The following is a 14,668-nucleotide window of genomic DNA, read 5'->3' on the forward strand; positions in this document are numbered from 1 at the left end:
TGAGATTTTGACTTCTTAAGACTTCAATTTCCTCGCCTGAGACGCTTTTAGAGTTCAGATCCGAGGATCGAACGTGGAATCATGGAAATCGTAGGAATCAGAAGTCAATTCCCACATACGGCGCCACTGTTCTGTTGCGGAACCAAAAATGCTAAGGATTGTGAAAACTATGGTGGAGCGAAGCTTCCAATGTACTACGACGATGTGACACTATGGATCAAAGGTTGCGATCACAGTGCTTATAACACTAGAGGCATCGGTCTTTATGTGATATCGTTAATCAGTGTTTGTTATCTCTGATACAGTGGACCTAGGGGATACCTGCATGGTTAGCACTCCAACACCTAAGTTAGTTAGAGTTCAAAATGATGATAGCGAAAGGGGATATTAGAAATTGTGTACCGGAAAACTTTTTATGAAGATATTTATAGCTTGAGCCTGATGGGGCAAGTTAAATAACGGGCCTTTAGCCGACGCATAACAGTAGATCTCGGGTCTTTGAGCGACACAGAACACCTGTCTTTATCATTTCAACATCCAAATATGTAAAAATATAAGCCTTTTCAAAGACCTTTAAACAAAATTAACTATTTTTCCTCTATTTGAGGAATATTGATTTTTAAAATAGGATCGATAAATGTACAATTAAAGACTCATTAATATGTCATTTGAAAAGAATTCTATCATAAATACCATGAAATCCAATTTAAGATCCAAATCTTCAATAAACTCAAAATTGACACCATTAGATCATGGACTCTTAAAGCCATCACAATTCTCTTGATATAATTATTTTATATTTATGTTAAAAAATTTTAGACGATAAAATTTCAAAGAATATTTACAATAATGTTATTTTAAATAGTTTCTCATAAAAATTTAATTTTTATGCTATATATTTAATAATAAATATTTAAATTAACTTATTAATGTAAATCAACATTTTAAAAAATGTTTAAATTAATAAATGTAAAAATTAATTTCTTATTGTACCAAATTTTTTTAAAAAAATATAACAACTGAATTCAATGTGATTTCAACTATTTTCAGATAAATCATTTTGAAAACATAAAATTAAAACATACCTTTAATTACATCACCATCGATATCTGTGGTAACAATAAATACAGTATCCAACAGTTTTGGTTATTCGTGTGATGGTGGTAATATACTGTTGGCATTAATTATAAGCCTATGAATTAACGAAAAAACAAATATATAAACCAATGAATCAGCGAAAAATTGAGAAGAAACAAAGCCAAAAAAAAAGTTACCTAGGTGAGTGAAAATGGCGAATATTGTTGGCGGAGCTGGAATTCCAATGATCGTGTGGAACGAAGAGGGAAAGAGATTTGAAACAAATGACAAAGAAGCGTATTTGGAGTATAAGCTCAAAAACAACGGAAAAGTGTTGGATTTGGTACACACTTATGTTCCTCCTTCCAAGAGAGGTTTGGGTTTGGCTTCTCATCTCACTGTCGCCGCCTTTAATCACGCCAACTCTCACTCCTTGTCGGTCATTCCATCTTGTTCTTACATCTCTGTGAGTTCGTTTTCATGGTTTTGTTTTTTGTTTTGATTTTGATACTTGATTGTGATTTTAGGGTTTTGAAAACCTAGATTATAATTTTAGGGTTTTTTATTGTGGTGTTGGCAGGGAACGTTTCTTGTGAAGAATCCTTCTTGGAATTCTGTGGTGTACAAAGAGAATGATGCATCTAATCTCTAAACCTACTAGGCAGCTTGGTGTGGTTCTAAACAGTTGTATGTTTTCATCAGAATTAGGAGATATGGTGATTAAGTAGCTCAGCTACTCAGAATAAGTGTGCTTGGATTTATGGCAGAGAATGCTAAATTTGATTTTTGTCTTCTATCAAAAGTGATATTAATAAAAACTCAGTTGTTTGGTTATTGATTTTTGTCTTCAATCTTGGATATAACTCGAAGCAATTGATCGTGTTTGTGTGAGAGTGAAAATTTTAGAGCAAGTTTTTAGTATCAGACTTTTAGATTCTTAAATTAACTAGAGATGAAATAGTTTTTCGGTTAGATTCAAAGATTTTCAAAAATATTCATGTCAAACTTTCTGGAGTAAATTATGTATTCATTTTTAAGTTTAAATTCAATTTAACCAAATTGATATCATAAAATCAATTTTATTAAGAATTACATATTGAATATTCTTGAATTTAGATTTTCTCATGTTGAAAATTTCAACATGAGTTATGCTCGAGATCATATCCTATCTTTAAATTCACAAGTATTTCACACTCATCATTTTAAAGCAATCTATTTAACCAGTATTTCACACTCATCATTTTAAAGCAATCTGTTTAACCAGTATTTCACACTCATCATTTTAAAGCAATCTATTGAACCAGTATTTCACACTCATCATTTTAAAGCAAACTATTCATCTTTGTTCAAATATTACTACCATCGTTAAAATTCTATGATGAGTCTCACAACTTACTCTATTTGCCTATCATTTTACCAGTCAAGTTCTTCTTCGTTAAAATCCTAAATTGAAAGATTTGAAGCTTACAGTAGAAGGACCTTCCGATACCTGACTTATCCTTACAGATTTTTAAATTTGAAAAACAAAGGACATAGTGATTCGAAATACAACTTGATTTGTACGTAACAAATTACAATTACAATTCTTCCCATTATGTACAAAACGTTTGTGGCTACCTAGATGCACAAAGCAAAACAAAAGATAAATACCACAAAATGCATGTAAGTACACCTTATTATGACCTTATATTAAAACATACAGAATATTTACAACTGAACCAGACATATTCTTAGGGCATCATTCAACCAGGAACGTAATAATCCATTTTCTCCACGGGCAAATTCAAAACAGATTTCTCCACCTAAACAAAAAAGCAAAGACTGAGATAGCTCAATGAAGACAGGGGCTCATTTAAATGTTTACTCCTCAATTTAGTCGGAGAAAGCTAAAGACAAAATTATACCTCCTCAAATGGAACAAAGACAAAAGGGGTCATGCCCCTCTTATGTGAGACTGCTGGCACATCTGGGTTGTGTGTTTCATCATCCTGCCATCCTTCAACGACTCCAAGAATGTCCTCCTCATATGCACTTGCCTCGTTAGTGTTCACACCACTAGTCACAAGTGAGATCAAATCCATCCTATTGTTTGCCCCTGTTATTGTTCCTCTTAACCTATACCACAGGTAGATCAATATAAGCATAGTGCATGATGCAAGTCCAACTTTTTTTTTACATATTACTTATGCTAAATAATAGTTTTAGTAGTTATTTTAGCTTATAAAAAAGTAACAAAAAACAGGAAAATTTCGATAAACCAGATACTTTCCTTGTTTAAAAACTAGCTAAATTCAGAGGATACAAAACTCTACTGTTCGTTTATGCATTCCATTTTTAAATACAGAACTGCTCAATTTCATGAAATCAAAACTTTTTCACAACTATGAATAAGCCAGTGGAGAGATGTAAGATTAAGAAGGACCAATCACATCTACTTTTTGGATTTTGATGATTTCATTCTAACTTTTTTATAATATTATAGAAGTGATGCTGTTGACTTGTTTAAGGTGATGACAAATTATTTTACATGCTAGAGGAACCACTTACTCCAAAAGACAATGTTGGATGAGTGCATCATTTATTAAGTTTTTCTAGAACGAATTCAACAAACCAGGCGATTAGGTCATGTGATATTATTTGGATTATCAATTTATCATGCATACTAAATGTTAAATCAGTTGAACATCCATGTTTAGATAGGCTGAGAGAAAGACATTTACTACACACTTCAAAAAAAATTATACTTCGGTAATAATTAGATCCCCGTCCATTCCATATTCGGTTATAAAGTATCCTGTGTTTTATTTGTAGTTGTCTGATATGACACTGAGTTTGGCCTAAGCTCTACAACCAAGCTGACTATGGAAGACGAAGTTAGAGAAGACTTGATGACGTGGAAGTTAGTTGGAGCCTTCATGGAACGCATCATGATTATAAGAAGTGGACATGGCAAGGGGGTCATTAAGGTCCTAACTTTCAGTTAGGACCTTAAGAGCTTTGGAAGGAGTGAGAACCATCTCTTCTTTGAGGAGCTTAGCTCTGGAACTGCAGAGATTTTCTTTTGTAATATTGCTTATCTTTTCAATCAATAATACTATAACTACCCTTTAATTTGGGTTCTACCATGGTCAACCACACTCCTCCTTGCTATTTTACTCTTAATAGCTAATATTCAGGCTTAATTGTGGTTGTGATATTGCAGTTCTGTATTTTAAATTCTTCACGAGTCTGACTCTTTGGATGTGTTATATTTCATCGTGTAGGAGTAGTGTTCCTTCTTGCCAGCTTTATGGTAACATTTCAAGTAGGGTCATTTACCTACTCTTCTAAGGAGATTGAAATGTTTATCTAACTTCCTTGCTAGATATAGTTCTACTAACTCCTCCAATCTCTGGATCAGTTGATTCTGATTATAAACACCCTAATTGTTCTATGCAGCATTGTTTCAAGTTTCATGTTTCTCTGGGCCAACTATGTTGTCCCAGAATCATTTAAAAAGTGATACGAGTCACAGAAGCATGTGACCTTGCAATGAATTAGCGAGTTTGTAGTTTACTTAAGACGTGTAAAGGATGGGTAAGATGCTAGGCAACTCATCTAACAAAATGTTATAGAGAACCAATGTAATTAATCAGTGTTTGTCTCCAAGGATTTGGCCTAAATTTTTACTGTTCCACTTTAATCTTCTCACGTCTACCTCTATTGATTATTCACTATTCACTTATTGTTCTCTTTTATTACTACATATGCCACATTCCGAAGGTCCTACTCCTAATTGTCAAACTTGGTACAGATGTTAACACACTACAAGAAGCCTTGCTAAGAGTACATTAATGTCAACCAACACAGTTATTCCTAAAAACACAGTTATACTTAAAAAGATGCCACTGCTCTTTCAAGCTTCTTTTGTTCCAGCGGGGGATCAATTAGGAATTGGTGAACCCGAAATCTAAAAAATATATATCATTAGATCAAAGTGAAAACATGATCCTTCACCTAATGAAGATGCTTCAAATGTATTTTGATCTATCTCTTAGCAGAGAGCATATTGGCACATCAAATCCCAACCTAACCAGACAGGGAACATAATTTTTTTTTCAAGTTCTTGATGTTAGGATGTGATATCAGGCAAACTTATCAATTACCTCAAGCGCATCCTCAGAACAGTAGGCCGCATGCCTGGATACAAGACAGCAGCTTCGACCTGCGATGATAATATCAATAGCAAATGCCTCAAGATCAGTATATAGATTTAATCATCTAAATAATGCTCAATATTATTAAAAGAAAAAAGCATAACCTTGTCATCTGTCAATGTGTAGTGTCCACCAAAGACACTGTCTGCTTTAGATGATCGAAAGTTCATGCACTTCACCACATCCTTGATCTTTTGAGAAGAATTCTGTAACACAATCAATTTCCAATACAATCAAATACAGAAAAGACATACATTTCTAAATGGATTCAAACTGCACCAAATTATAACCTTGTAAAGAAATCTCCCAGAAGGAAAAAATCTCAGGTACCGGAAATAACAGACCTGCAGAATATGGGGGAAAATTACATATGAAGAAAATACGTGAAAAAATGATCACTGCTAAGAAAAAGGTTATATGATAGGCATGTAGATTAAAATTTTCAAGCATATTGCATTTAACATCTTACAGAACAAGGTTTAACACATAAAGACACTAGGTTCCTAAATCATTTAGGGTTTGTATAGTCATAAACAACTTTACGGCGTCGAGGAATTCATGTTTTTGAGTTTCAATAACACTTTAACACTATAAATTGAGGAAAATAGATTTCTAATTAAGAAAACTAAGGACCTTTTATTGCTTGTTTTCAGTTTTCCATGATATGTTAACGTTTATAGCGACTTTCCCATTTTCACGTTTTTGTGAATGAACTTGAAAACAAGATACAAAATAGCAACAAAAAGAAAACAAAAAACACCCCATAAAATTCCAACTTATTTACAACTTTGCACATTGCTGCTAACATCTTATTTCCAGGATATTAAATTAAATTGATGAATAGTTCACATTAAGCTTGTTAATCACATGCTATTTAATGCAGATCTAACAATGAACAGAGAATAACAAAATTTAAAAAGGATGTCTATTTCATAGTTGTACAAGTAGACATGAATGCATACGATGTGAACTGGATTAGTGATTTTCCATTCTGCAACTCCAGCCCGAATGTAGGTATTTCTACTTGCATAAAGACCTGCGAAGCGGGACCGTAATAAGATAACGGGGCATAGACAAAATAGTAGAACAGAAAAGGAATAGTATAATCATGCAAATCTCTTGTAAGCATGATATAAACAGCCATTTGCATATGATTATTTTTTGTCTTTTGCAGAAAGGAGAGGGAAAATCTTATAATCTACATGAAAGCACACCTTTAAATACAATACATTTCCATACAATATTTGCTTCAGCAAGAAAAAAAAATGAACCATCACAAGTCGCCAATCAATATGAGAAGCAGGAAATAAGGCTACAAAAAGACTGCGGCCCTTACCATCAGTTCGCAACCTTGGTCGTAAATGCCACATTTTCCGCCATGAGCCGTCGTATTTTGATTGAAGTATCTGGTAGTTTTCAACTGCTCCAGAGAGCTTCATAAAAAGGTTCCATAATCAGAAATTAACCTTATAACCAACAAAAGTTCTGTATTCTAAACCTCCATTGACCTTACCTGCCAACCCTTCAAGCATGCATTACGCCAAAATGCAGGGTTACGGACTGTATACCGCCACTTCCGACATACGCAAGATGCTTTTCCCAAATCATACGGAGTCATTCGAGCAAAAACCTGCAAAATATATTCAATAATCTCTTAAAGAGATGCTCTTGTTTAAAACTATAAAACTTTCTGTGCATGAATTTTCACACATCGAGTGATCTGAAGTAGAAGCATACAGCACAAACAAAGCAACTACTCCCGCGCATTATATAACTAGTCTCTCACAATGTCAAGTCATCATGACCTAATAGTATAGCTACACAATATCAAATACAATACCTCAAAGAGCAGCTCATCTGGTAAGGTGCGATGTATAAGTGCGGAATCCACATAAGGCTTTCTACTTGCACTTCCAAACGGCGCAACAGGTCTCACATTAACTCCATAAAGATCTTTAAACAAAACACATACAAACAATAAGAAGTAAATTAGACCAAAAATCTAAAACCAAACAAACAATAGCAAAATAGCCATCACAGTAGCATGGAAATACCAAGCCATGGCCTCCTTGTAACAAAGTAGTTAACCGTCTTCAACTTCAAAGCTGATTCCAGTTCAGAAGGAACAGTTAAAGCAAAATCTACATCAACAAAAAAAAAATGAAGATACATTTTATTATTAATAATTAATCAAACCGTTAATCCTTCCAATTTCAATAACAATATGCTCAAAATTAATTACTCTTCACACAAATTATCAAAAACCCCAAATTAAAACCATTGAAAAACAATCACAGCCCCAAAGTCCAAGATAATAAAATTCTGAAAAATTGAACAACCAATAGTTCAAGAATAGATCATCAATTGAAAAATTGAAAATCTGAAACGTTAAAGAATGTGAAAAACGAAGTGGTGAGAGAAATTGAAATATACCTGAACCTGAGGCCATGATGACATGAACCAATAGAGGAGAGTGAGGTTCGTTGACGAAATTCTGAAAACGAAATTGAGGAAAAGGGAAGGAAATGATTCAGAATCGCGGTATGAATTGAAAAATGGAACCGACTGTGTCAAAACGACGGCGTGTAACGTTGCTGACCAAATATCCACGGTTGTAATCCGAAAACATTGGGACTATTTTTTTGTATATATATATAGTTTCATTTATATAATTTATTTAACATAAGAAAAAGACAAGTTCGCTGATTACGTCCAGATACATTACAATAATTTAAATTTACCAATTTATATCAATTTTTTAGTTTTTTTTTTTACAGAATATCCTTTTTTACATAATCATACTTATTTTAGTACATTCAAATTTATTAAATATACTTAAATTTTACAATATCTTCAAAAATTAATCTACTAAAAAAAAATTCAATCAAAGAATGGGTAGATACATTTATAAAAAATGGGTAGATACATCTATAAAAAAAATTAATGGGTGTAATTGTTAAATCCTATGTATGTTTTACACGATTAATTATTGAGTTTAAAGATAGTGCACTGTTTGTGTAAAATTATATTACACAGATATAGATCTGACGATTGACACTACATTCAATCTTCTTAAATTATGTCTTTTCTAGAGAGAGATCGTTCGTCTTCTCTCTAACTTTCCCCCAAAATTCAAACCCTAAGTTTCTTCCTTCACCCACACCATGGATTTTCACGACCTCTTTCCAGAAGTTGCAATAAAGTCCCTTACAAACACCCCTACAGTCTATGTGCTACAGAAAAATTAATTCCTCCCAAAAAAAATCCTTTGGAAATGTTTGCAGCATACCTCTCAGCCAACTACCCATCCCATGCGTTAAAGGAGATAGGCTTTCTATCCAGATTCCTGAAGAAGAGTATTTCATTGGTCTCGACTCTTGCAAGCACAATCTTCACGGACGGATCCTCTTGCTAAAGGGTTCCACTCCTCTTACAGTTCGGCAACTTAAAAAGAAACCCCATGGTTTATGGTCCTCGATTTTGAAGTGGGGGTAGGGATGGGAATAGTGTTAGAACAAGATTTGTTCTGATCAATATTCTTAGTTTTGATGATAACAATGTATATGAATTTTGTATAAGACAATGTGGTACTCTAATCCTTTACATTTTCCATTTCAGGAATTATATAAGGAGTACGCACAAATCAGCGCTAGAAGCACTGACTCAGAAGGTTCAAATATGCAACATCAGAACATGCTCTCGCAAGACATCAAAAGATGGTCAAGAAGAATCAGAACATGGTCTATGAAGCATCAGAAGAACATGAGATCAGAAGCAGAAGCACTGAAGTTCTTATGGTATCACGCTAAAGCTCTTCAAAGTCAGAAGACAAGAAGATGCTCTGCACCAAGCTGTTTGACTATGATTATTCAAACGTTGTATCTACAAAGATCATATCAGAAGCAAGTACAAGATGACAGGCTACTCTGACTGACAAAAGGAACGTTAGAAGCTACAAAAGGAAAAGTCAGTAGAAGCAGTAAAAGCAAGGCTCGAGGTAGTTGACAAAAGAGTAAAACATTAAATGCAAAGCTGTACGGAACACGCAACGCATTAAATGATCCCAACGGTCATCTTCCCAAACGCCTATAAATAGAAGTTCTGATGAGAAGCTGAACACACAACTCTTGCGCAAAATACAGAAACACTGTCAAATTCAAAAGCTCTCAAACTTCATCTTCAACCTCACTACACTTGTAATATCTTAGTGAGATTTAATCTTAGAACTTAAGGGAAATATCACAGTTGTGATTATAGCTTTTTAAGAAGCATTTGAATACTCTTGTAAACATTTATTTTACATTGATTTGTAAAAGGTTCCTAGAGTGATCAAGTTGTGATCAGTAGACTCTAGAAGACTTAGAAGTTTCTAAGTGGTGTATTTCCTAGAGTGATCAAGGTGTGATCAGAATACTCTAGAAGACTTAGAGGGTATCTAAGTGGAAAACCATTGTAATCAAGATTGATTAGTGGATTAAATCCTCGGTTGAGGTAAATCACTCTAAGGGGGTGGACTGGAGTAGTTTAGTTAACAACGAACCAGGATAAAAATAACTGTGTTATTTGTTTTTATCTTAAGATTTTTTAAAGTCACACTTATTCAAACCCCCCCTTTCTAAGTATTTTTCTATCCTTCAAATAGGTCAGGCCGACCTACAGGGGCCTATAGTCTAGCCTATTTAAGGTCAGCCCAGGCCAAGTCTATTTGATAAAAAGGTCATGCTTAGGCTTTTTTAAAAGCCTATTTAATTACATAAGTTAGGTTTAGGCTATTAAAAAATCCTATGAAGCCTTATAGACCGACCTATATTTCCATATATATTAAAAGTAGTCTAAATAGGTTGGCCTATATAAGCATATATATTAGAAAAAAATGCTAAATAGGTTGGTTCATATATGCATATATATTAGAAATAATGTTAAATAGATCGACCTAAATATTCATATATAGACCGACTTATAAGGTTGATATAGATCGTCTGCATAGATTCTTCACCCAACAAACCCATTTTGGACATACCATTTGTACATTTAGATCGAGTGTTGGTTGATATAGACCTCATGCGCGAACTTCGTGACAAAATCTTGTGGAAAGAGTCGATTTCGCATTTTTCGTCGATATTAAATACGAGAAAATCCCTTACTTCTGTAGCTTCTGCAAATTTCTAGGTCATTTTGTTCATTCTTGCAGAAGAAAATAAGTCGTAGAAAACCATCCCAAATCCATCATCCTTGTTCCTTCTTAACCACCAAATCACACTAAAACAACTTCCCTTGGAAAATATCATGTTATCGACAAGACTCCTACGGATATTGGAGAATACAGTGGAGTAATCAAACCTCCTGTTATTGACAAGACGCATGTTATTGATAATATCGTAGTTATAACCCCAATTGTGGAAATTGATAAGGAGAACTTGGAAGTTAGTAACCACTCCCAAGTTAGTCCCTAAATTGAAATGTCTAGTTCAGAATCTGAATACGTGGAAAACACGCATACGGATCTAGGTACCCCATATCCCATCATTAATCAGAACAATCCTGAGATATTCCTCAAAGAGTCTTTGGCCAACATGGCAGAACAAGAAGATTTAGAAGGTAACAATGATGCTGGCGAGAATGGAAATTTCAAATAGGTGACTACCAAGGCTCAAAATAAAAAGAGCAGAAAGAAGATAAAAGCTAAGGAGGTTTCAGACACCAGATCCAAATCTGGTATTGAAATAGCTTCCTCATGAAGTGTTTATATTGAAACATAAGGGGCATTCTTAACTCCCCTTCAAAGTTTGCTCTAAAGGATATGTTTACTTCCACTGAATCGGATTTTTGTATTATCGTTGAACCTTGGATGTCTCATCTCTATTTCCCTCATTCTTTTTGGAATAGACTTCATTTCAAGATGCTTGCTGTGAATAATAGGGATTCGCTTCTGCTCAATATTTAGTGTATTTGTAACCACAACTACGAACCCCAAATCCATAGTATGCCCAACCAACATGTTTCCTTCACCTTCCATTATGATAACAAAACTTATGGTATTGTTGCGGTTTATGCCTCTACAAATCATATTAATAGAAGATCCCTTTGGGAAAATTTAACCAGAGTCAATGCAGGTAATTTACCTTGGTGTTTTATGGGTGATAACAATGCCATTTTTGGTGCGCACGAGCATAGGGGATCTCATGCCCCTTTTAGAACCCCGATGAAGGAATTCAAAATTTGGTTTGATAACAATAACCTTTTGGAAATCCCTTCTAAGGGAAGTTTTTACACGTGGTACATTTGGTCTGATGCGGTTCGGTTTTTTTTGTGTGCAGGGTTGGCAGGTATTGATGTATTTGAATTACACTTGCAAACTGAACCGGTTTCTCCAAACTTCTCAGGTACAAACTGATCTCTCAACTGGTGGCAGATTACTCTTCATGGTGATATCGGTGTTCACAATAAGCTGAGAGTTTTTTTTAGGGATAATTGACATTTACCCCCTGCCATATAGGCGAGGTTCGGATTACCCCTCTATTAAATTTTTTTTGGATTACCCCCCTGTATTTTTAGGGTACCCCCCTAAGCATGTAAAAAACGGTGAAAACCCAGGGGGGTAAATCAAAAAAACAAGTTTACAGGGGGGTCCTAGGGGGGTAAATCATAGAACTTTTCATATTTCAAGGGGGTAATCCAAAAAAAAAATTTAATAGGGGGTAATCTGAACCTCGCCTATATGGCAGGGGGTAAATGTCAATTATCCCTTTTTTTTATATTGTTCTACAACAAACTCTCTTCTTTTTTGGGTTGCTTAGCCTTTTTTTACTGTGAATTGTGAATGATTGATATTTGTTTACATTGAACATATGCTTAGGCTGATGTGTAGTGGTTTGCGCAGGTTTGCAACATGAATGGACTAAAAGATTTCTAATTGAGGCATGGTTGGCATATTTTATAGGCATAGCATGGATGAATCTCTAGAGGTTACACAGGGTGTGAAGACCAGAGTAGCATAGAGATAGTGTGGTTTATTATTTTCAAATCCAATCAAGGATATGTTGACCAAAAAGTCAATACTTTTGATTTTGGACTTCCTTTTGCATTTTGAGCTTTTTGTAATGAGATTTTGGCAATTGAAGTTGTAATGAAGCATGAAAACTTTATTTCCCTCTGTTTGCACTTAATTCGAACTTCCAATCTTTCTTTTTAATCTTGAATGAAACATAGAATAAAGTGAAACCACCAAGGGCTTAGCATGGACTTTTGGTCAAAAATCCAACCTCCTACGGTTGACTTTGACCGAAGTCAAAGATCTATCAATTGGTTTCTAAATTTGGTATGAGTTCACAAAATCCCATATACACTCTCACTCTTTCTGATACGGACCCATTGGGACAAGGCCCAATACAAGAAAAAGTGAAGCCCAATGAGAATGAGGAGACTAAGAGGGAAGATCCAATTAAAGGGAAACGTGTCACTAAGCCACCGTATTGGATGAAAGATTTCGTGAGCTATTGACAGCATCAATAAAATCTATTTTCTGTTAGAATAATGCTTTGTTATTTCCACTCCGTATTTTCCGCAAGTTGTTATGTCGTCCTTACCTTATATACTTGTAATTTGGCCTTTGAAGAGGCATGCTGATAGTAAAGAAAATTCCTTTTATCCTTTCTAATCACTCTTCTCTTGATTTCTTTTGAAGTTTACACTCACTCGAAGAGTGCCTTCCCTATATTCATACAATCTCTACTGTGTAGGTTGTATCATTGGTGCTTTTATCATGAACACTAATGACATCATGAACGCCCTTCAATCCAAATTGGAAGCTCAAGCTTCTGAATTTCGTGCACTGGTGAAATCTTCGTTAGAATCCTATTCTGAATCCATCCACAATACGTTACACGAGCATCTTCTCGCCGTTGATTCCAAGGTTGTGAACACGCGCATGAGTGGTTCTGGGTCACAATCTAAATTCTCTAATTCAGCATCTCGTTCGATGAAGTTGAACGCTCCCAGATTCGTTGGATCCAACCCTCAGGAATGGGTATTTCAAATCGAAGCGTTCTTTAACTTTCATGAGACATCGGTCGATACCCGCCTTCAGATTGTCTCCATCCACCTTAACGGTCGCGCCGCCGCCTGGTTTCAGTATGCCTCGCGTAATTCGCTGTTGAGATCGTGGACAGAATTATTGGATGTCGTCCGTCACCTCTTTGGTCCTACCGCTTACGAGGACATTGAAGGATATCTCTCCAAGTTGTCGCAAACTGGCTCCGTTGCTGAGTTCCAATCATAGTTCGAAGACCTCATGAACAATGTCACAGGTATTTCAAAACAGTGCTCATTAGTTTTTTCATCACTGGCCTTAAGAAAAATTTGCGTAGAGAACTGCAATTCCACCACCCCCTACTTTAATGGAAGCATTTTCCATGGCTCGGGGTTATGAGGCCCGTTTGGAGGATAATACGACCCACTTTAAAAATTGGACCCGTAACTCTAACCCATCTGCAAACACTGGCCCAGACACTCAACCTTCACCAACTATACACACTAGTCCACCCCAGACAAAAAACCACCCTCCCAAACCCAATACCTTACCCCCATTATTACCCAATCCTCCAAACACCACCCCTATTCGGCAGTTACCTCCGGCTGAACTTCGAGATTGCCGTGCTAAGGATTTGTGTTTCAAATGTGATGAAAAATGGAGTTCCACACATCGTTGTAAAGGCAAGGTCCTGTTGTTACTGGGTGAGGACGATGAAGCTATCCCTAAGGTGGATGAAGAGTTACTTGTCGATGATGTCTCGGGTGATATTTCCAATTTACACGCTTTGGCTAGTCAGCTCCAGGGTCGTTTCTTACAGATTGTCGGCTTATATGAACACCATTCGTTTCCTATTCTCATTGATAGTGGCAGTACTCACAACTTTATCAAGCCTACTCTTGTGGAATGTTTAGGCCTTCCAATCTCTCTTTGTCCATGTTTTAGGGTGGCTATGGAGTGTGGATCCTTTCTGGTTTGTCAGTTTTGTTGCAAGGCTTCCCCCTTCAGCTGCAGGGCCTCACTTTCCTGGTTGACCTGTTTGTCTTACCCATTGAAGGCCCGGATGTAGTACTTGGGTTTCCTTGTCTTCAACTATTGGGCAAGGTTGTTCATGATTACTCTGAATTAACTATGGAATTTATGTGGGAAGGCCAATCAGTTACCATCCGCGGTGATCAATCCTTGGATCCTCGATCTGTATTTCTCCATCAGCTTTAAGCATTGGTACATAGCGATGTCGTGGCTAGCTTATTTACTATTTCAGCCACTATCACAGAGTCTCTGCCTTCTAGTGACCCTGCATTCCCATCGGACCTACCTTCCTCAGTCTTGGATATTTTACAGCGATTCCACCAGGTGTTTACAG

At 35.7% G+C, this 14,668-nt stretch overlaps 2 protein-coding genes across 2 annotated transcripts; one reads left to right on the forward strand and one right to left on the reverse strand.

Annotated features, from left to right (window-relative positions):
• The first annotated feature begins 1,224 nt into the window (after positions 1–1,224).
• On the forward strand, positions 1,225–1,911 carry LOC131661415 (acetyltransferase At1g77540). The gene is made up of 2 exons (XM_058930954.1): positions 1,225–1,543; positions 1,658–1,911. The coding sequence occupies exons 1-2, from the start codon at positions 1,289–1,291 to the stop codon at positions 1,727–1,729; spliced, it is 327 nt and encodes a 108-aa protein (XP_058786937.1). The 5' UTR covers positions 1,225–1,288; the 3' UTR covers positions 1,730–1,911.
• Positions 1,912–2,610: 699 nt separating this feature from the next.
• LOC131661414 (F-box protein 7) lies at positions 2,611–7,881 on the reverse strand. Its single transcript, XM_058930953.1, has 11 exons — positions 7,707–7,881; positions 7,328–7,414; positions 7,114–7,226; positions 6,787–6,903; positions 6,610–6,706; positions 6,236–6,309; positions 5,564–5,617; positions 5,378–5,479; positions 5,223–5,281; positions 2,982–3,192; positions 2,611–2,879 (listed from the first exon to the last, which is right to left on the reverse strand). The coding sequence occupies exons 1-11, from the start codon at positions 7,720–7,722 to the stop codon at positions 2,820–2,822; spliced, it is 990 nt and encodes a 329-aa protein (XP_058786936.1). The 5' UTR covers positions 7,723–7,881; the 3' UTR covers positions 2,611–2,819.
• Positions 7,882–14,668: the final 6,787 nt, after the last annotated feature.

Source organism: Vicia villosa, linkage group LG3 (assembly GCF_029867415.1).
Source record: "Vicia villosa cultivar HV-30 ecotype Madison, WI linkage group LG3, Vvil1.0, whole genome shotgun sequence".
Lineage (NCBI taxonomy): Eukaryota > Viridiplantae > Streptophyta > Magnoliopsida > Fabales > Fabaceae > Vicia > Vicia villosa.

Coding starts and splice junctions, on each gene's coding strand:
- LOC131661414 (XM_058930953.1), bottom strand. Junction 5,480..5,563: donor CTGGGAGATTTCTTTACAAG/GTTATAATTTGG, acceptor ATTGTGTTACAG/AATTCTTCTCAAAAGATCAA. Junction 3,193..5,222: donor GTTCTGAGGATGCGCTTGAG/GTAATTGATAAG, acceptor CCTGTGGTATAG/GTTAAGAGGAACAATAACAG.
- LOC131661415 (XM_058930954.1), top strand. CDS start 1,289: ATGGCGAATATTGTTGGCGGAGCTGGAATTCCAATGATCGTGTGGAAC. Junction 1,544..1,657: donor CATCTTGTTCTTACATCTCT/GTGAGTTCGTTT, acceptor TGGTGTTGGCAG/GGAACGTTTCTTGTGAAGAA.